Source organism: Alligator mississippiensis, chromosome 2 (assembly GCF_030867095.1).
Source record: "Alligator mississippiensis isolate rAllMis1 chromosome 2, rAllMis1, whole genome shotgun sequence".
Classification (NCBI taxonomy): domain Eukaryota; kingdom Metazoa; phylum Chordata; order Crocodylia; family Alligatoridae; genus Alligator; species Alligator mississippiensis.
Genome location: NC_081825.1, coordinates 14,876,354 through 14,898,437, shown reverse-complemented (window position 1 = coordinate 14,898,437; position 22,084 = coordinate 14,876,354). Strand labels below are relative to the sequence as shown.

General features: G+C 44.8%; 1 protein-coding gene across 1 annotated transcript in view; it reads right to left on the bottom strand.

Moving 5' to 3' along the window:
• The window catches only part of POLR1A (RNA polymerase I subunit A), a 64,581-nt gene that overhangs the window by 4,320 nt on the left and 38,177 nt on the right, over window positions 1–22,084 (bottom strand). Inside the window, exons 19-33 of the mRNA XM_006271487.3 lie at window positions 21,950–22,048; window positions 21,144–21,296; window positions 20,868–20,950; window positions 18,307–18,472; window positions 16,237–16,458; window positions 14,581–14,795; window positions 12,907–13,074; window positions 10,962–11,097; window positions 9,567–9,724; window positions 8,414–8,543; window positions 7,809–7,925; window positions 5,999–6,286; window positions 4,777–4,977; window positions 3,916–4,033; window positions 2,884–3,048 (exon numbers count right to left, since the gene is read on the bottom strand). Of these exons, the coding sequence (XP_006271549.1) occupies window positions 2,884–3,048; window positions 3,916–4,033; window positions 4,777–4,977; window positions 5,999–6,286; window positions 7,809–7,925; window positions 8,414–8,543; window positions 9,567–9,724; window positions 10,962–11,097; window positions 12,907–13,074; window positions 14,581–14,795; window positions 16,237–16,458; window positions 18,307–18,472; window positions 20,868–20,950; window positions 21,144–21,296; window positions 21,950–22,048 (2,419 nt within the window). The remainder of the gene's footprint in view (window positions 1–2,883; window positions 3,049–3,915; window positions 4,034–4,776; window positions 4,978–5,998; window positions 6,287–7,808; window positions 7,926–8,413; window positions 8,544–9,566; window positions 9,725–10,961; window positions 11,098–12,906; window positions 13,075–14,580; window positions 14,796–16,236; window positions 16,459–18,306; window positions 18,473–20,867; window positions 20,951–21,143; window positions 21,297–21,949; window positions 22,049–22,084) is intronic.

Below are 22,084 nucleotides of genomic sequence, written 5' to 3'. Positions count from 1 at the left end.
TATCTGAAGACTGCCATCATGTCCCCTCTGAAGTGCCTTTGTGCAACCTGCTCCTTCAGCTTTTTTTATATGACTTGTTTTCCAAGCACCTAATCGTCTTTGTTGCTTGCCTTTGGACCCTCACTTAACTTTTCCATGTCCTTTTTAAAATGTGGATCCCAGAACTCCACACACTACTTCAGATGAGACCTAACCAGTGCCATGTAGAGGCACTATCACCTCCCATGTCTTGCACCCAATACTTCTGCTGATACCTCCCAAAGCCATCTTCACCTTTTGTGTGGCTGCATCACACTGCAGACTCATACCAAGTCTGTGATCTACCAAGGCTTCCAAATCCTCTTCCACAGCATTGCCATCCAGCCAGGTGTCACCCATTGTGTGCATGTGTTTTTGATATTCCTCCCAAGCTGTAGTATCTTGCATTTGTCCACATTAAAATTCATCTTGTTGGCTCTAGCCCAACTTTCCAATCTGTCAATATCCTTCTGAATTGTGCTCGTATCCTCCAACATGTTTGCAGTCCTTTCCAGCCTTGCATTGTCTGCAAACTTGTTCAAGAAGCTTTTTATGCCAGCATCCAAATTATGAATACGTTGAATAGCACTGGGCCCATGACAGACTCCTGTGGAATTCCACTCAAAACCTCCTGCCATTTTGATATGGACCTGTTAATTATTACCCTTTGCTTGTGGTTATCTGTTCACCTTGTAGTAGTTATATCCAGGCCACATTTCTCCAGTTTGTTTAAGAGAAGGTAATGTGGGACCTTATCATAAGCCTTGCTGAAGTCCAGATACACTATATCCACAGCATTCCCTCCATCCACCCAAGCAGTTACTTTGATAAAGAAAGAGATAAAGTTTGTTTGACGTAATTTGCTTTTCAAAAAATCCATGTTGGCTACTTATGAGTCTTTCCTTCTCCACATGCTTGCAAACGGCCTTCTTTAGGATATGCCACAGTAACTTCCCAGGTACTGAAGTGAGACTAACCAGTCTGTAGCTCCCCTGATCCTCCCTTTCGCCTTTTTTAAAAGAAAAGCACTGCGTTGGTGTCTGACCTGTCTCCCACGACTTCACGAAGATTATTGCCAAGGGCTCTGAGATGCAGTTCATCTGACCCTGCTGACTTAAATTCATTCAGACCCAACACAAGCTCTCTAACAGTTTCCTTTTTTTTAAATCTCCTCTCTCAACATGTCCCCTTCCTTATCCAGATAGTCCTTATTAGGTGCAAGACTGCAGCTTAATTTTTTGTGACGGCTGAGGCAAAGTAGCTGTTCAGCATATCTGCCTTCTTTGCATCTTTGATTAGGAGTTCCCCCAGATTTGTTAACAGAGGACCCACACCTTCCTTGGTCCTCCTTTTCTGCCCAACAGACTTACAGAACTCCTTCTTGTTGTCCTTAACCTCCTTTGCCAGGTGCAGCTTCTTCTTTCCCTTCCTGATTTTGCCCCTGCAATTCTTGCTATTTCCTGATAGGCGTCCTTGGTGACCTGCCCATTCTCTCATTCCTTGTATGCTCTGGATTTGAGGTGTTTTAGAAGCTCCTTGTGAAGCCACATTGGTCTCTTGCCATTCTTTGTGTGCTTCCATTGTGTCAGAACAGTTTCTTGTTGGGCTTCCAATACTGTGCCCCTTTAAAAGCTCCCAGCCCTCCTGGGTGCCTTTAGCCTTCAGTCTACTCTTCTGCAACATCATGTCTATTAACTCCTTGAGTCAAATGAAATCCATTTTTTTTAAACCTAGCATCCTAATTTTGCTGACCTCATGTTCTCCCTATCTCAGGATCCGGAATTCTATCATATCACAATTGTTTCGTCACAAGTTACTGACCACCGTCACATCTTCCACCAGTTCTGTCCTGTTGCTCAAGACAAGATTCAAAAGAGATGATCCCCTAGTTGTACCCTCCACTTTCTGGAACAGAAAGTTGTCCTCCACACAAGACAGGAACTGGCTTGACATTTTATGTTTGGCTGCTTTTTTCTTCCAGCAGATGCCTTGAAAACTGAAGTCTCCCATCAGTACCATCCCATAACTTTTGGATAGATTTGGCACCTGCTTGAAGTGTGCCTCATGCATGCCCACTTCCTTATTTGATGGCTTATGATAAATCCCCACCATTATATCTGTGCTGCATCTTTCATCTTCACCCAAATGCATTCTGTTTTGCTGTCATCTTCCTCCTGAACCAGGGAGCAAGCCTATGCATTTCTGACATACAGGACAACACTGTAACCTTTTCTCCCAACCCTATCCTGAAACAAAGTGTAACCCCTGATGTTGACGTTCCAGTGGTAAGAGCTGTCTCACCAATTCTCTGTAACAGCAATCAGTTTACAGCCCTTTTCACCGGCTTCAGCTTCCAGCTCATCTTGCTTATTCCCCACACTTCTTGTATATGTATACATGCATCAGACATATTTTGCACTTTGACCTACTTGTTTCCCTTTTGCACCACTTGTTGCAGTGATGTAGATTTCTGGCCCTTTCCTAGATTTAAGTTGCTTCTTCAAGTCCTTTCCCCTGTAGACAGTGTGCTTTGTCACTGGAGGGTTTTGATCATCACACTCTATGGAACCTAATTTAAAGACCTCTATATATAGACATATATAAAAGTTCCTTTCATTTGTCTATAAGGTGCCCTTATGAGCTTCAGCCCATGAATGCTTAAGCTATATGCATCTCTCTCTATAGCTATATCTATCTATATATACATATGTATGTATACAGAATGCCAGCTTCACAAGGGCTTCATTAAAAAGTGCGAGCCATTAAAGCTTTTAAAAACAATTATACACCTCTCACTATAAAAGAGTTATAAGAATCGAAGTCAAGCAGATGCAGCAGACCTGTAAATCAAATAAAACCATTTACCCATCATTGTTGCTTCCTTTAAGAATTTGTAGCTGGTTTCAAATGTCATCTGCTGCAGTGGTGAGGAGCTGGACTGTATTCCATAGCGATTCAGTGCTTTATAAACACCTTCAAAACACATGTAATCTGCCACAAGAGAAAGGTGCCGGGGGTTCACCACGATACCTGACAACACAGGAAGAGGGATCATTAGAGCATGAAGAGGCTAAGACCCAAAAGATCCATCAGCAAGGTAAACCCCTAGAGTCTAATCAATGTGGTCTGATACAGGTAAGGTCACTAGCAAAAGTCATGCTTGTTCCTTTCCATACTGGCAAAACCTAATCTCTGCAAAATCAAGGCTGCAAGACCTCATCTTAACAGAGAAACTAAAATGTCAATAAAGCTTCAGTTATGCATGACTTTTACTATGTGTGCCAAGTCTTTTGGAGTAGGAGTATATTTGAAAACAAACAGTAATCTCTGCATCATCTTTGTTCAGCCAGAATCTGAGAACTCATTTCAAGTCCATCTCCTCCAGTGTTGAACCCCTTTGCACCTCACATGGTAAATTGGGCACTGGAGTCAATTTGGCTTTGCTAATTCAGACCTTTCTGGACCTGCAGGGGAACTTGCAGACTTTATGGCTGTAGATGTACAACTCAGCATTTGTGCAACGTGATGAAACTTGCTCACAGCCTCTACCAGATACTCATCAGCTCTGACATCTATAAAGAAAGTCCAGCAGTACTAGAAATGGGAATCTTGGTGAACAATGACTGCAAAGGTATTCACCAGCCAGCAATCCAAAATGTGGCATTCCATCTTTTCACTGGCTGTAGTGCATAGTAAGACATGGTCTCTCTTTAAACTCAATTTAATACAGTATTGTATCTCTTACACACGATACAGTACTGTGGCTTGTGCCTTTTGGTCTTGTATACTGCTCTTTTTTAAGCTATTTAAGATAATACTGTATACATTTTTCCATCTTGATGAAAATCGAATGAACCATGAAACCAAACAACAGTTGATCTAAAAAAAGCATCTTACCATACACGGCAAATACATCTTTAATTTCCTTTTCAATCACCCTCAGGGCAGCCTCGATTCCGTAAGTTTTAGCCATTGCATGAATGTCATTGGAATAAAGCCTGCTTAAGTCCAAAACCTGGAGGCACAAAACCAGCTTAAGTAAGTTAGCGATATAGTTGTGTATTTTCCCACTTCCCCTAAACAAAGATAATGTTCCTTTGTTTCCTGCTTTAGCTCAAACAGCCCCAACATAAATCAGCTGAAGTTAATAAAATCTGGCACAGCATTAACTGTGGGGAAGAATGTGTAAGTGATCCTATACCCAAGGCAACTGACCGCAGCGTCATTTATATCAGCAGGAATAAAGGACTGAAATTAAGCAAGAAAAGAGGGGAAGATCCCAACTATGAGACCCACTGAAATGTGGAATCATGTACGGGCCCTTTAAAATTCTGAGACAAAGCACTACAGAACATGCTATCTGAAACAACCCTGTACTTGTGGAGAGAAGGCCTGGACGGCATAACAGATCTATTCATCTGTAACTACTGAAATTCATTTACATGGAAGAACTCCCTCAAATAACATCTGCAGAAACAGTTACAAGCATGGTGTGGATTTATCTGCCATTATCTTCGTAAGACGATACTCCATGTTTCTGCACAAAAGCCCATCTGATGTGACAGGAACATGACAACGTACACTTGAGAAAGGCACTGCGCAAACATTTTGAACTAGCTCGAGGCTCAAAAGGGCTAACAGGTGCCCAACTCCAACTGAATATGCATAGGGGGCCAAGAAAGGAATAGTTTCCCACCTCCCACTATTTTCCTCTATCAAACATTACACCATTGAAGTCTCGAGGATAACAATACATACATCAGAATATTTAAACAGTTCAGAGAGGTTTATTCCTTCAGTGTTCAAAATAAGCTCTCTCTCTCCTTTCTTGTTGGTGCTTTCATTTAAGAAACATCGCGTGATCCCCTTTGTCTCATGGACGACTGTATTTTGCATAAGTGACTCCAGGAAGGAGGAGAGATCAAAGTATGCCTTTGTCAGAGGAAGCTTCAGTGAAACCTAGGAAAGAAATCAGGACAACATTAGGCTGACTGTGAGGAGGCAAGAAGACTTAGCATTTGCTTCAACCACCAGGGCATTTTTTCTCAAGGTAAAAAGTCACTAGAATCAAATATATTTATCTTAATCTCCATACGTTAAGAAATGTACAGATCTTCATACCACTTCCAAAAAAACAGTATAAAAAAGAAACAATCCAATCCAAACCAAATTGGAAGGAAATGCAGTTCAAGTTGAACAAATACGCTTTTTTTTTTTCCTTTTTGGTACAACAAAATCATAATGTTTCATTTCTGGCTAATAAGAAACATTTTATTTGTCCAGAAACAAGATATTCTGGGGAATATTTTTCGAGGTTAGTCAACCCTTAACATCCTAGGTTGATTTTTTTTTAAAAAGTGCCAAAACATCCTCTGGAAAATGTCACAATTGAGATACTTTGGAATTCCTGAAATGTACCTCCTTGCACCTTTTTCAGATCAACTGAGTCCCCAAATTCATAGTTTCTGTCCCCATGAAGCTTCAGTTTCTGGCAAATTCACTATTTGTGGAAAGAAAAAAATTCAGCTAGCTCTCCTCCCAACTCAATCAACATGCATCCTACTTTGTTCTTTGGAGGATTACGCAGGATTCCTTTTTTGCACATATACAAACCTAGTGCTTCCCAATTTCTTGTCCTCCTGCACTGAGCATCCAGATAGTTTGCCGTGGCACATTTGCCTTTTCACCTCATATGGTCAAGCAGCTAGAGAGCTGCCTATTAATTCAAAAGGTGCAATTAAGAATGAAAACTTGGTCAGTCACCTTTAGGAAGTCCCAAAGTCTCCAAGAATTTAAAATTCTGTGGCAGAAAGTCTGCTTACATCCTTGAGCTGCAATAGGCATCACATCTGCATAGTTTATAAGGGGATGCTGATATAAAAACGGCACCATTTCGCTGAGGAAGACTATTTATTATGGAAGCTCTGCACTGTCATTTTATAATCTTCACACAAAATATTTCCCATCACCAGCCTCTTACCTCACACCAGAGCTCATTTTCAACATCGTATACGTAATTCTCTATGGAGGGATGACTGCTTACTACAGAACTGACTCTTAGCTCTACCGATGCATTTTGTGTGGGTGTTTTCTCTTTCTTAGACAGGGAACTAGAGGAAGAAAATTGAGAATCCTCCTCATGGTATAATACATTTGAACCTTCTTCAGACTCCTCAGTCCTTTTATCATCAAGCGAGGGACCTTCTTCATCTTCTGAATTTTCATCACCATTTTCCTCATTCACCTCTTCCTCACTCTCATAATCAACCTGCAGAAAAAAAAACACAAGCTCGTACTTATAACCTCAACTAAATGCAAAGGTCTTCAAAGCTCCTTGGTATGCAGTTTTATTCCCCCAAATTCCTCACTGTGGAAATGAACTCCCTGACAGGTTCGTGTAACCTTTCTCACTTTTAACTCACTGAAAAATGCTGGTTTACTTATTTTTAAAAAAGACGGTGATACAACAGATTTATTTTAGTTTCAGTTCCTTTGCAGTTATGAAAGGATTTGTTAACATGTTCCAAGTTAAACTTCAGGCTGCATAAATAACACATCATAACACAACCAGGCAAAAGGTGGCTGTTTCCTCAAGGATCCTGGGGAGAATCCAGTGTTTTGATGATAGATGCTAAAGGAACTCCCTATATTTTAACTGCTCACCCTTGTGCTAAAATGGTGGCCACCCACTTTTTAAAATCATATAATCTGTCGTACAGAACATTCAGTACAAATCACCCAGGAGCAAATGTATTTAGTGCTGTAGCAGGATAAGTAAAAGCAATAAGACAGAATTCTGAAAGTTAATTTTTGGCTGAAATACAGAGAGAATAAAGCCTGCCCACCAGAAGCCTCATTCCTGAATCATCAGAGAATAGACTAGACCATGGGTCAGCAACATTTTTGGGCTGAGTGCCCAAAACACCCGCAATCTCGATTTGTAAGATATTGAGTTGCCAGGGGCAGACAGCAGGGGAGCCGCAAGGGGCCCAATCCGTGTTGTAGCAGTGAAGTCCCGGCCCCTATCCCACCACCTGTCTCAACATGCAAAATGCCTTTGCATGTCACACTCCAGCACCCATGCCAGGGGATGCCTAGGGAGTTTAGCAATTTTTTGCATCCTGCAGCTGTACAAAGAATTAGACTAGATGATCTTTCAGGTCCTTTTCAATCTTAGTCTCTCTCCCCCTTATTTGTCAGCATGTTCCAACCTTAGTCTCTCTCCCCATGAGCTGCAAGCAACACTCAAAGGGTTAGCATGCGGCCCGTGGGCTCCTGCTCTCCTTTCATTTGTCTCCCCACAGCTGCTCCAGCCCTAGTGACCAGGATGGGGCTGGAGTGCCTGAGGTGTATGTGCAGCAAAAAAAGGGAGTACAGGCAACCCAGCTAGGCGGGCTGGGGGAGAGGAGGGAGGAAGAAGGAGAATGGGCTGCACACATGACAAGGTGCTGAGAACAGGTGGGAGCTAGGCTGCCCACACAGTGGGTGGGAGGTGGTGGGGATCTGTCTATCATGCAGATCCCAACTGCCCCAAAGTTGGTGACTAGACTGACCAAAGTGCAATTAATCATTGATGCTGGGCAAGGCAGGCCCAATGGACCAATTCTCACAGTGAGCACTTGCACTCCCAGCCAGACATGAAGTGGAAGAGGAAACAGAAACACAAGTGTGCAGTTTCTTTCTCATTTTTATCAGGCAGTTTGTTTTGATGGAAGCCCCGACCAGCTTTTGCAAGGACCAGAGTGTTCCAGGTACTCAGCAGCCCTCCAAATTTACCCCAAACTCATTACCTCTTCTTCCTGCTTTTCCTTCTGCTTTGCATCTGTAGCATCAGCATCCCCTTCTTCAGCTTCACCATCCACAGGCCTCCCTTCTTCTTCAGCCTCAGCTTCGTTATCATCCTGTACCTAGGGAACCAGTACAAATAAGACTGTCAAGGCTGTATTTCAATTCTTGTCCTGGGCAATGCCTCATTCTAAAAGCAGGGCGACAGCAACCAGCGCTGGAACTCAAGACAATAAGGCATTTTCAGTGAGCAGAATCCTGAAGTATATGGAGTTCAGCAAAGTAGGATCTTCCACACTTTACTTTTCATTTCCATGCTAGACACTGCTCTCAGGGAAGGTCATACTGGGTAGTCTGGGTCTAACCCAGACCCCTGGCAGTAAACCTGCTGTGGAAGAATCTTTAGAAAGTAATTATAGGGACACAGAGCACACTGTTTATGTGGTATTTGGATACTTATAACACTCCACGTGGCAAATGGTAGTGTAATTATTAAAATGTAACAACATGCTGAGCTCTTTTGAAAAATCTGATCCTTAAAAGGTACAAGAGAATTGAATCCCCGCCCCGTAAAATGCGTTTTCCAAGCACCTGCCTCATTTCTTCCTACCTGGTTTGCTTGGGTTGCTCCATCATCTCTATCTAGATCCCTCTGAGTCACCTTCCGAGTGTTGACTGCAGTGAAAGATGCCATCTTTGTACTCTTCCTTTTAACTGTTTCAAGCATGATTTTAAATAACCTGGAAGATAATGGAATGCAAAACCCCTCGAACTCTGCAGTATCACAACTGTGTTCCAGGAAACCCAAAGATGCACATGTTCTGTTCAGAAAGTCAGTAAAATTCAGAAAGGGAGGACAAATTTCTCAGTGGATTTAATAGGACTTTTAGGATGGGACAAGTTATTCAGCCATTCGCCCTACTCCTCTTTAAAACATAAGGCTGGCATTGTTTCAATTATTTATAGACAGCTACGTGTCTAAAACTTTAATCAATTAGCTCAGCCCTCAGTAAAAACAGTGCTGTAAACAGAGAAGTGGCAGAAGAGAGACCTTCAGTGCTATCAACTTATTATCATAGTCACATTTTTTCACAGTGTGTACACACAAGAATTTTAAAGAAAGTGACCTCAGTCCAAACTAACAGACTGAGAAAAGAGCAAAGAATGCAGAACTGAGGATGAAGTCTTCATCCTCAGGCAAAACAAAAGCAGCTTTCAAAAATAAATGTGGCGTGGTTCCCTTTGGGGGTTTTTTCACTACATATGTGAAATCTATGAAAGGGGTGATGAAAGGGGTGAGTCTCATTGACAAAACAATGTGCTGTTAGCCACACAGATCTGAAAACAACTACTGAAAAAACAGCCTATCCCAGAATATCATCAGCTGGACAAAGTTCATATTTGGACAGTCATGAGATACTTTACAACTCAAGGATTCTGTTGGCAACAGCCAACACAAACCATGCCAAGGTGAGTTGATGATGCAGACTGTTCTTTGGAGATGTCAGTGGAGAAGAGGGGGAAATTTTGATACAGCCTGTAACTAGGTATTGTGACAAGTCTGCAGATCTCATCAGCCATTCCTCAAATCCTTTCAACTGCCTGTGAAAAGCTGCATGGATGTTCACAGCAACAACCCTTTCATGACTGCATCAAACTAGGAGTCATGAGCAGCAGTGGAGAGCAGACCAGGATGACTCATCATTCACTCTTCTTACAGAGTCTGAAGATTGAGCCCTGAAGGGATTTCAAAATGGACTCACCGGGTCTCCATGAAGTGTAAGATATCCCTTGGCTTCACACACTTCTCCTCCCGATAGCTTTCACGTGGCAGGAAGTGAAATCTGATTTGGTAGCGACGATGCTTGCTCTGTCTGCCCTCTATGCACAGAGACTCCTCAATTTCAATGTTCTGCAAGACCTAGAACAGGAGTGAGTTCAGTCCCAAGACCTGACGCATTTCAACCCCTCCCCAGGGTTTCATTTCATAGGAGACACAGGAGTTGCATATACACCCTGTGCTAATGCTTCCTACCCTACACAAGCATGCAGGGAACTACTACCGTGGTACATCATTTCCTGTAGCTCACTTAGCCCCAGTGATGAGCATAAGCACTGGTATCCTTTGAGAAAAAAAACTTGAGCATCTTCCCTGTTCCCTCTGATGACTCACAGAATCCCCCCCACACACACGCCTCCCAATGGATGGGCAGTTTCTAAGGGTCATGGAACAGGTCAAGCCACTCGGCACATAGCTACACTTGGCTTTCCTCCTTCCTCGGTCAGAAGGCAGGACATGCAACACTGCACAGGAACCAGGTGGAAGAAGGTGATATAAAAAAAAAGAGATCAGATTTTAATAATCAGGCTCCATATTCTCCCAGGTGCTACACACTTCCCTCCTTCCCAGCAAAGCAAACCCTAGGAGCTTTGGAAAGCCCTTAGAAAAACAACTAGTCCCTAAAATACATGTCAAACACAAATAAGATTAACTCATTTCCTAAAGGATGAAGATATGAAAGGAATCTGAAAATCTGGAGATTCACTAAATGAACTGGTGGCAAGGTTAAGGCAGGCTGCTTCAGAGATCTTGCACCTCTCCCTCATCATTGATACACTGCTATAAACCCTCACCCTTTCCTTCTAGCCGTAAGCCAGCCTTTTGGCTATGACAAAGCTCTTATTCAAGCTAATATGCCTTATATAGACATAGTTAAAACAAAACCCCTTTTCAATGCTCTAATTATTCAGAGTTAAGTGGGAGGCAAGGATTTTGGATGTGCTTTTTTTATTTCTCTCTTGAGATGGTGTCTCTTTAGGTCTCCTCAGACCTAAATAAAAATGCTTTGTAATCAAAACTTGTCTAACTTTATCCCAACAATACAGCCAGTCCAATAAAAGATATCATACCAAAAAATCCTTGCATCTTGCATAATTCCCCAACTATAAATTCATAAGGAATAAGTCATGAAAGGACCTCAGACTCCAAACATCAATTTCTAGACATTCATCCCTCCTCCCCATTCAACCTGTCTCAAGCTCACTCAAGGATACAAGAGAAGTTCAGTGGCTAATCTCAGCCTGATATCAGCAGATGTAATCTTTTAAAAAAGGTGAAAAGGCTGGAAAGTCAAAGAATATACATAATGGAGACTTACATCAGCTAGGTACACTCTTGTAAGCTGTTTCTTAAGTCTTTTCACCCTCTTTTGAGCTTTCTTAGTATTGAGCACAGGCACACTCATCATTGGTGTTTTAATGTTTGCACTGGCTATCATGAGGATCTCTCGTAACCTTTAAGAGAAAAAATAGTTGCAAACTAAGCTATACATTCATCATACAACCAAACAGGCATATAACTAATTTCATAGAAGTTGCATGGAAGTCTCTGTACAGGTTCCTCCTAATCAGGATGCATCTGAAAGCCATGACATGTACTTTATCTGTCCAGTTTGGGTTTTGTCTTCAGGTCTCCATCAGCTAAATACAGGACACACTACCTACACAAGGGGCAGGCAATGTTTTTTGGCCAGAGTGCCAAAAAAACCATAATGTCTACCTTGTAAGGTGCCAAAGTGCTGGCATGCCACAAAAACAAAACTGAGGGGGGTACATGGCAGAATGAATTGCATATTTAATACAGTTAATAAGCATAAATGTTGCTTTTTTTTTTAACAGTAAATACCAGGTTTTCTAAAAATTGTAAACCTGGTGACAATAAATAAAACTTCATATACTTGTACTTGTGAATTTATTTTTTCTTGTTAAGCATGCTGTGATGAGGGGGAAGAGAGGGAGAGAGAAGCAGGAGGCACCAGGGAGTCACCGCAGGCAAGCTGGCCTGCCCAGGCCCTTGGGAAGGCTGCAGCCGGAGAGCGGGTGTCAGGCAGGGAGTGGGGGCTGCCCCAGGGCTCCGCAGACTCGAGCCACAGCGGCGGGACACAGCAGCACCGGAGGTGGAGCCTAGCCGCCCCGCGCAGCTCCACAGGGATGGGGCACAACCACCCTGCCCGTGAAGGTGTGTTGCCTGGTTGGGGCAGGGCTCTGGGCTCAGAGGGTTCCCCGCTTGGCCTCTGTGCGTGTCGGGTACAGTGCGAGTGGGAGCCGCAGCCACAGACTGTTCCCCAGGCTCTGGGAACAGCCGCTGCAGCCGGTGCTCGGGGCCAAGCTGGCTGGGAGCCTTCAGTGCAGCAGCTCTGTCTAGTGCCAGTCCCGGCCCTGGCCCCTTGAGGGGAGCTATGGGTGGGAAAGGCTGGGGCCCAGGCAGGTTGGGGCAGACGTGATAGCTGTTCCCAGGGTCCAGCAGGTTCCCGCAGCCAGGCCCTTGCACCAGGGACAGCTCTGTCCTGCTTGCACTATGCCCAGTGTGCAGGGAGGCCGATCCTGGACAGGGAAGCACCCCCAAGCCTGGCGCCCTGCCCCAGCCAGGCAGCATCCCCTCGCGCGCAGGGTGGCTGCGGCCCATCCCTACGGAACTGCGGGGGCCGGGCCAGGCTCCATCATGGGTGCTGCTAGGCACCCCCACCTGCATGCCCACCACAGCTCGAGCCCGCAGAGCCCCGGGGCAGCCCCCACTTCCCACCCAGCCCCTGCCTTCCTAAGGGGCCGACCAGGCTGGCTTGCCCACAGTGCCTCCCCCCATGCCGCCCAGACCCTGCCCCAGCACTCGGCACCCCAGGAACCTAAAAAAAAAAAAATTTAAATAATTTACTTCGTTGGGAAAAATGTCTCCACATGCCACGAATGGCAAGTGTGCCAGGGGTTGCTGACCTGGATCTATACCTTTCAGCTGGACAAAGGCCTGAAATCATGTCAAAATGCCATACTGACTAAATACCAAATAACTAGGCTAATCACCGTATTTCATCTGAGATTAGGAAAGACACCCCCACACCATAAGGCCATTTATCTCAAGTAAAGAGATAAATGGCCTCAAGCATCTTTGCTTAAATTACATTTAAAAACTGCTTTTCCAGAACTCAGGCATCAGGTAACTCCTGAAGGATTACTCTGCTTTCAGTTTAGACATGCAATTTCCAGTGATATTAATGGGTATAACTGTCAAGTGAGTTAATAGCCCCTTTGAGTATATATGTTTCTTACCTTGGGATACCCAGCGTGACATTCATTTCACCTCTGCCAGCAAAATGAAAAGTGTTCAGAGTCATCTGTGTAGAAGGCTCCCCAATGCTTTGAGCAGCAAGTAGGCCCACAGCTTCTCCTGGGTCACACAGGGATCGCTGCCACTTTAAATACAGCAAGTTCTTCAGTCTAAAGAAAGATCAGGGATGATGACACACAAAGGGTTAACTCAAAGCAGAACACGAACTCAATACAAGATTGAGGCACTGCTCTGCTTTGTACAGGGACAGGCAAAGTCTGGCCCTCGGGCCAGATCTGGTCAGCAGCGAACTCCATTTCCCAGGCTCCCCTGCGCATGGCTGGGGCTGGTCTCCATACAGACCTCAGCCCCAGCTGTGTGGAAAAGCTCAAGGCTGGGGTTGCCATGGAGACCAGCCCCAGCCCTGCTGGCAGGGCACATGGCAAAGCAGGGCAGGGGGCTGCTCCAGAGCTGCTGGGATCTTGCAATGGGGCAGCTTGCTCGAGCCAGGGAAAGCCGCGATCTGTAGCCTGCATGCTCCGGGCAGGGGCATGCAAGCAGGTGATCATGCCTCTGCCCCAGCTCCTTGCAGTAGTGACAGCCTGGTGTGGAGCCGGGCAGAGCCATGATCCCCTGCCTGCACGCCTCTGCCTGGAGCGTGCAGGCTACCCATCGCAGCTCTGCCCTGGCTTTGGAGCAAGCTGCCCCTTTGCAGAATCCAAGCAGCTCCCTGCCCTGCAGGCTCTGCCACACATGCTGCCAGTGTAGTTGAGACTGGTTTCCATGGCAACCCCAGCCTTGAGCTTACCCATGCAGGTGAGGCTGGGGTCTCCATGGAGACCGGCCCCAGCCATGTTGGCAGGGGCTGCTGGGAAATGGAGTCCGGCTACTGGCCAGATTGGCCATTTTGCCCACCCCTGGCTTAGCAGAATGATGGACCTTGTAGTCAGTGTGGTGTATATGTAGGTCAGAAAAGGATTATTCTTGCACAGGAGGTCACTGCATCACTGTTAAACCTTAAAGACAGCTTGCTAGTCTGAGCACAGAACTGAGAGCCGTTGAGCAAGTTACACTCTTTGTAAAGTGAAGATATGTTTATTTCTACTTGCTATTCTTATCTACCTCACTGAGGTGCCATGAGAATAAACATGAGGTTTTTTTATAGTGTTAAAGTATTATATATACATGCAACACTAGAGCAACACAAGACGATTGAGAGCCACTTCCCACTACCCTTAATTAAAACAGTAGCTCTCTTGGGATCCAGGACTAACTAGAGTTGGTACAAAGTGCAGGAGACAACCTCATAATGCTACTCAATTCATCTGATGAACACAAATAATTAGTAATTCAGTATTTCCAAATGGTGTTGGATTGTCAACCTTCTAGTCACCAAACAGAAATATACTTTGTTACAATTACTTTAGAGATACCAACTCTAAAGAAAAAGTATATCTGTTGCCTGAGAGTACTATCAAAGGTATCAATTATGCTGATAGTTTTGTCCTAGGCACACTTGTCTCCAAGTAACCATATTGAGATTCACTAATTAATTTCACAAAAGCCAGGACAGAGAAAACCAAGGGAGTATTTTTTTCAGCACAAACCTGGACCCAAACCATTTTTTTTTTTTGTAAGTGTGCCCATTCAGTTGTAAACAAGTAGCAAGAAATTACCTATCATAAGAAAGGTTTGATTTTACATAGTTTCTGTTGTTCTGAGCTTCCCATTCACTGATATAATTCTCTACTGCCACTTCAAATGTTTCTGAAACAGAGGCAAAATGAATATCTGGACGCCAGACAGCAAGGCTGGGATCAGGACATTTGGAGGTCTTCTTTAAATATTTTCTCCGTTTCTTCTCATCCAGTTCATACCACATGCTCAGTAACTGAAATTAAGAGCAAATGTTAAGGAAGCCCTAGTTTATCCATCGTAAGACTAAAACACAAGGAACATTTTTCCAGTTGTACATCAAACCACTGAGACTGGAAAAAGATTACTAGTGTAACAGCAAGACAGCACCAGATGGCAGATGCACAGCGCAGTCGTGCAGTTAACAAAACCTTTCTACATCCTCGGGATCTTTTATACACTGTGCATTTGACCCCAAAGGACCTTAAAACATGACACCAGCTTAACACAGATATGGCAGATATATACCAGTCACATCACCCACTGGCAAAATGCTGCCACCTCTGAAAGTGCATACTCAATTGTTTAATAGTAAGCATCAACTTCATGTAGCCATTTAGGACAAAGTGAAGAATAATCTCTTTCAATTATAACTGGAGCAGGGAGGATGGGACAATTCCCTTGCCTTCCATGGACTCAAACCAGGTATAAATTTGGCCTGTAGTAAGGAACATTACATCTTAAGCTTTATATTATATGTAGACTCATTGTTCCCAAAGTTATTGGAATTATTACTAATATTAACTTTAAAGTACATATACAAATTAAACCAATACCAAAACGCATAACAGATTTATCCATCTGAGCTACAGGAGCTAAAGTACACCAAACAAAGTGAAGTTTAGAGAACTTCTATTCAGAACAAGAAAGTAGTCACAGCAGAACTAACTCTGCCTGTTTGAATGTGACAGATATCAATGAGATTAGCAGAATTGCACCTGCTTACATCCCGTGCCTATACACTGGCTCTTAATTAGAAGCTCATGGGGAATGGTCAGCGTGCTGGTTTTAAATTGCTATAATGCTTGAAATGCCAGACAGGTCAGCCACAGCCCTTCCATGTAAATGGGCTTCCATCCAAGCTGGCTACATGTTAGTCTTTCAGAGGGGATCTACTCTGTGGGAATGTTAAAGATCTGGTGACTTTTTGGTAAGAGCAGTTTTACCTGAGTTCTCGGCCTCTGCCTCCCACAGACACTTGGGGCACTGATAGACATGGGGAAACAAAACAAACCAAAGAACAACAACAAAAAAGAGGAATCGTGTTAGTTTGACCCAGCTTGCCCACCATCTATATAACTAATCACCTATTACATAAAAGCACCAAAAAGCCCTGCTGAAGCACATGATCTATACAGATGCTGCGCAAGCCAGGTCAAACTGATGTGGTTCTTCTTCCGGGCATGTGCTGTGCTTGGTGCAGGGGTGCACTGAGCTGAAAGTAAAGTGCCATTTTTCCCCCTCAAACCTGTCAGCAGCTTAGGTGGCTGCTGCACTCAGACAGCCTACCTCAAAAAGCACCTACATTTCAGTAGCTTGTGAAGTGCTCTGGGAAAAAGGATACCAATTTACACAAAAGCATTTTTTAATTATTACTGAGCCCTGCCTTTGAGCAGTTCAGTTGCTTTTCATATTACCTGCTGAGCAGCAGGACCTCTGCCATGTTTGGTCTCCCCTTCAGAGATCTGTTCTCTTAAACTTGCCATTTTTTTCTGCGTGAACAGCAGGAAGGCTCCTTCCCTTGCCAAAGAGCCTTGGTGCTTGGCTTGCCATTTTTTGATGGCTCTGAACTGTTGACCTGCTTGATGAGGATCCATCCTGGATAAAGCTTCGTCCAAGTGCTTAGACTTCTCTATCACCTAGGAATAGACCGAAGGTAAATAAGACAAATTCATGAAGCTTGATTAATAATTAATGGAGCTCTATTAATAGCTATTAAACAGAACAGTCAAGGGATGTATCCTACGACAACCCTAAAGCAGCGACAGCGGATGCCAAGGAGGGTATGGCAGTGGATGGATTATTCTAGACACCATGCTCATAAGATTATAGGATCATAGGAAAGTAAGACTGGAAGGGACCTCACAAGGTCAAATAGTCCAGCCCCCTGCTCAAGACAGGACTGTCCCTCACTAAACCAGGCCAGCCAAATGTCTGTCTAACCTCCCCTTGAAAATTTCCAGGAAAGGAGATTCCAGTTTTTCTAGGTACCCCGTTTCAACGCTTGATAACTTTCATAGTACAAAAGTTTTTCCTAGTCTCCCACCTAAAATTTCCTCTGCTGAAGCTTGAGGCCATTGCTCCTAGTTCTGTCCCCTACAGCCAAGGAGAAAAAGCTAACTCCATCCTCTTTCAAATCCCTAAACAGTGATTATATGCTTGTTATCAGATCCCCCACCTTTTTTTCTCCAGATTAAATAATCTAAGTTCTTTTAGCCTTTCCTCAGTCATAAATCAGAACTCTCATCATTTGTGTCACTCTGCACTGGACTCTTCCCAATCTGTCTACACCTTTCTCTAAGCGTGGGGCCTAAAACTGGACACAGTATTCCAGGCATAACTTTACCAGTGTTCATATGTTCCCCCTTTAAAGCAGTGGTGCTCAACCTTTCTGCCTGGTGAGCAAAACCTGGCAGTGCCCGGTCTGTCTATAGTTTGGATCCAGCCAGTGTTCCCAATCCAGTGCCCAGACAGGCACAGTGGGCGCCATCTGACCATGTGGAAGGGGGCAGAGGGCAGGTCAGTCTCAACACAGCTCTGCAGGGGAAAGAAGCTTCACCTGGCCCCACAGAGAGAAAGGGGATGTGACCTGGCCCTGTATGCGAGGGGGGTGGGGCCAGGTTCCAACCTGGCCCCATGGGGAAGGAGGCATGGACCAGCCCCAAAGGGAGGGAAGGAGGCATGGCCAGGTCCCAACCCAGCACCACAGGGAGGGAAGGGGGCATGATCTGGTGCCAATTCAGAAGCTGGAGGGGTGGGGAGAGCAGGGGTTGGTCTGGCTGCACATGAAAAGGGAATCACACCCAGGCCTGGTCCCGACCAACCACGTGGGGCTTGAGGTTTGGGAATCTGGTAGGGGAGAGGGTGGCTCCCAAATTTCCTGACCTGTAGGAAGCCCTGCGGGCCACATGCAATGGCTCCACAGGCCACATTTGGCCCGTAGCCTGGAGGCTGAGCACCCCTACTCTAAAGCATATGCTGCTGCCACTGTCAGAAACAGGATACTAGGCTAGATGGATCATTGGTCTAATGCATTATGGCACTGCTTATGCTCTTACATCCTCTAAGTATCCACAGGACAAGTCCTGCTGCCCAACTGAAAAATACAGAGTAGAGCTGAAAATGGCATATGCTTGCCTACAAAATCTTTAGTTCCTGTAACAACTTATTCTATAGGGAAGTGATTGGCTTTTGTGAGGCTGCACAGTGAAGCAACAGTAGATTCATATGAACTGTAGAAGTTAAAGGGGAGGGCAGGAGATATGCAGATGCCTGAAGCGCCACTGAAAATCAAACGGTGGCTAAAATATTCCAGTACTAAAGACACATTCCCATATTTTGACTGAGCTATGAAAATAAAAACTATTCTAGTAGACACAGAAAAGGCATGTTCTCAGATGGTGTCCTATGAACAATTATGCCACTAAATTATAAGCAGCCAATAGTTTTCATTTTGCTCACTTAAGCGCAACATCTTTGTGCTCTACCTCATAGTTATCTGCAATGAAAGGAAACTGCTTGGGTTGCAGGAATGGAGTCTTAGGAATATCAAGCCCATCTTCACCATATAGGAACTGCACCACACTGCCATCGCTGTCCCGCACAGTCAGATCATACTGAACCACCAGCCCTTCCAAGTGCTTAATGATACACCTGCAAAAAAACAGTGCTGTCAGGTATTATAAACCAACTAGATCACTACAGATTTTTAGCCTGAAATGTTACCCAAAGCAGTATTTTTAATATATTTCAGGGATGATCAGAAGTTCTGGAGGTTGACTGTTACATTGCCACAGAGCAAACAGCATGAATGATTAACAATGCAAGCTTTCTGCACACTGCTTCCTCCGATAGGCATTGAATGAAACTGAAGAGATCTTGGAGAAGGGAGCAGCTCACTCCATACCTATTTGACTCTTGGCTTCTGTGCTAAAGGTAAAGGGATTTTGACAGATGCAGATGCGCACCCTGCAGGAACAAAAATCAGACCACCAAGATCACTACACACAGACTACTGTAAAATCATTCAGCGTGCTGAAGAAGGTATTCTAGAATATGTCACTGGTTATGATCCACTCACTTTAAAAATGGGCATATACTGAAAGGTTAACTCAAGGAGGTAAAAATGCTACATGTAATGGAAGTTTTGCCTGGGTAAAGACTAAAGCAGTGATTTTCAGTCTTTTTGGGACCAAGGCACCCCTCATTCAACTCAAGACTCCCCACAGAAAGTGCCAGCTCTTAGTTTTCACTTGTTTGTGGCTACAGAAAAAGAGTAGAGCAATTCTTCTGTTGCAAAAAAAATCTCAGAAAGGCCACAATGCTGGGTGAGAATGTTTACACAATGGATTCCTGTTTGAAACCTCTGGGTTTATATCTTGTGAATCATGTTTCCATACCTAACAGTGCCAACATTATGTGGCACTTCACGTCATCCTTGAAAGGATCTCAAGGCACCCTGGCTGAGAATCACTGGACTAAAAGATATGGTAATTTGGCCCCAATCCCCCCCTGCTCCCCAAGAGACCTGTAACATGCATACTGCTTTTCCAAGGGGTTGATTTATTAGTGCCTCACCACAAGCATAAATCAGAGAAGTTAGAGATGGAAAATGCACACTGGATAGAATTCCTCAGAAGGAGAACGTTTCTTTTTTAAGCACAAGGTCTAGATGATGACATGTTTTAGATCATATCCACCTTTTGCGAAACTGGACTACATTAGGGCTGTCCAACTGTGGCCCACTAGGGGTCAGTTTGCAGCCCTGGGGCTTCCACCCAGCCACCACTCCCTCTATAGCTCTGGCTACAGCACCAGCTAGAGCAGGGGTGGGCAAAATACAGCCCGCGGGTTGGATCCGGCCTGTGAGGCCATTCTATCCAGCCTGCGGGCCCCTAAAAAAATTTAGAAAATTAATATTTATCTGCCCTTGGTTCCTATCATTTTTTACATGAAACAAGGGCAGCAGGACCCATGGGAAGCCCAGCAGGCTCCCACAACAGCAGGGCCCACCTGGCCCTGCCCTCCCAGCCGGAAGCCCCAGCCGGGGCTTCTGGCCTGGGAGCATGTGGCTGCCCCGTGCTGGAACTGCAGATAAGGGGGAAGTGGGGAGAAGGGCAGGGGAGGACCCCAGGCAAGGAAGGAACCCGGGGAAAAGTGGCCTGGGGAAAAGCTGAGCACAAGGGGAGGGGTGGGAGCAGCCCCTCCCCAACCCTGTGGCCAGCGCCTTGCACTTCAGCCACTCGCAGCCCACGTGGGGCTGCCTGTGCCTGCTCCGGACAGCCCCGCATGGGTTGCAAGCAGCTGTAGCAGGGAGCACCAGCCACGGGGCGGGTGAGGGACCGCTCCTCCCCCGGGCGCAGCTTTTCCCTAGTCTCCTTCCTGGCGTGGAAGAAAGCGGCCCTTCCCCCACCCCATGGCTGGTGCCCCACGCAGCAGCCGCTTGCAGCCCACCAAGATGGTGATCAGGGAGTGGGGCACCTGTGAAGGGGCAGAGCTACCCATGTGGCCCTCGACAGCCTGCCAAAACTGGGTAAGCGGCCCTTCCCTTCTCCAGCTTTTGTATCCTGCTCCATTCCCTGGGCAGAGCAGTGCAGCCTGCAGGTGAGGAAGCTGGGGGCACATATATGCAGTGTTATGTATGGGGAGGCAGGGGAAGTAGCGAGCTGCCTGTGTGTGCTCAGGAGGGGGAATTTAATTCATGACACAATGTTAAACGGGATAAAGAAAAGGTTGTATCCACATTCATTGCTTACTGGAACACAGTGGTGAGACAGGGGGGAGAAGGAGCATCTGCGTGTGTGACTTGGTGTAGAACTGGGGGGGAAAGAGGGAGGAAGAAGGAATGTGTCCTCATGCATGATCTAGGGTGCAGTGAGGGGGTGCACCTGGGCAGTACATGGCCCATGCTGGTACAGCCACCAGCCACTTAAAAGCTGGGCAGCCTTGGACTAGAAGATGCACATATGCTACATTTTATGTGAAAATACTTTTTTAAAACTGACAACTTAAAAAGCTTCAAAAAACATTTCCAACCTGCCACTCGTACCTTTGGAGATAACCAGATCGACTGGTTTTGACTGCTGTGTCCACCAGACCTTCTCTGCCAGCCATGCAGTGAAAGAAGAACTCCTAAGATGCAAACAGAACCTTCCTGAGAAAAAAGCCAGCATCATGATGGCAGGATCCATGGTAAGGAACAGCAGTGTTGACCAGTTGTATCCAATGTATGCACGCACACATGCACGGCTGGATCTCAGTACATTATGGTGCAAGGAAAGCACAGAAGAGAAACATAAACAGGTTCCCAAGTGGAGTAACTTACAGCAGGCTTGATGCCCGTGAGAAATCTGCCAGTCACAAATCCTCCAGATCTAGGGGAAAAATCATAAGGCTGAAAACAAGGTAATGATTTCCCAGATGCCATTAGTGGGGGCCTTCGTCCTTCCAACTCAATCTGGCCCAGCAAGCAGGAAATCTATATTGGAAGGAGGCAAACAGACAAGGAAGGAAATCAGGCTAAACCTGTCCTAATGACAAAAAGAACATTTCCGACACTACTCTTTTGTTAACATAATACGTTTAATATCCCCTTCCTTTAAAAACTTTTAAAATATACAACAACTAATTGCTGGTAAGAGATAGTGAAGCCCAGTTAGATCATGCTTGTCATTTCCTTACAATTTTTCCTTTGCTCAGCTTATGCTATTATTCCATTGGATCACCCTAAACAATGTATAGTTTATTCTGATGGCAGAAAGCTCTAATGCAAGATGCAACAAAACCATTTTAATTTGGAGCTGGGGTTTGTCTGTGTAATCCACTTCATTCCATCTACTACCAGGGTGTTTTCTTACTGCTACAGAACTTGCTGTTCTAAGGAGTAATGTTAAGATGAGAAATCCCATAATCTTCTCCATCATGTGATGAAGTCTTGAATCATGTTATATTTTACTAGAAGTAACCCATGTTAAAAATGTTGCCTTTCTGACTCCAGAAGCTAACAATAAATACCAGCTTGGTTTGCTTAGAAAAACATGCAAGCAGATTTCTAGAGTAGCCTCTTGACAAATTATTCTTAGAACAAAACATGGAAACATATGTACCCAAATACGATCATGATGTTATTACCTGCATTGTATTTACAGTGGATCCTTTGGCTCCTGACTGCACCATTAGCTGCAAATTGTTCTCTGGGAAGCTCCTATGGAGACCAAGAGGCATACAAACCTGCAGGTATTGAAACATAAAGATCAACTCAAATCT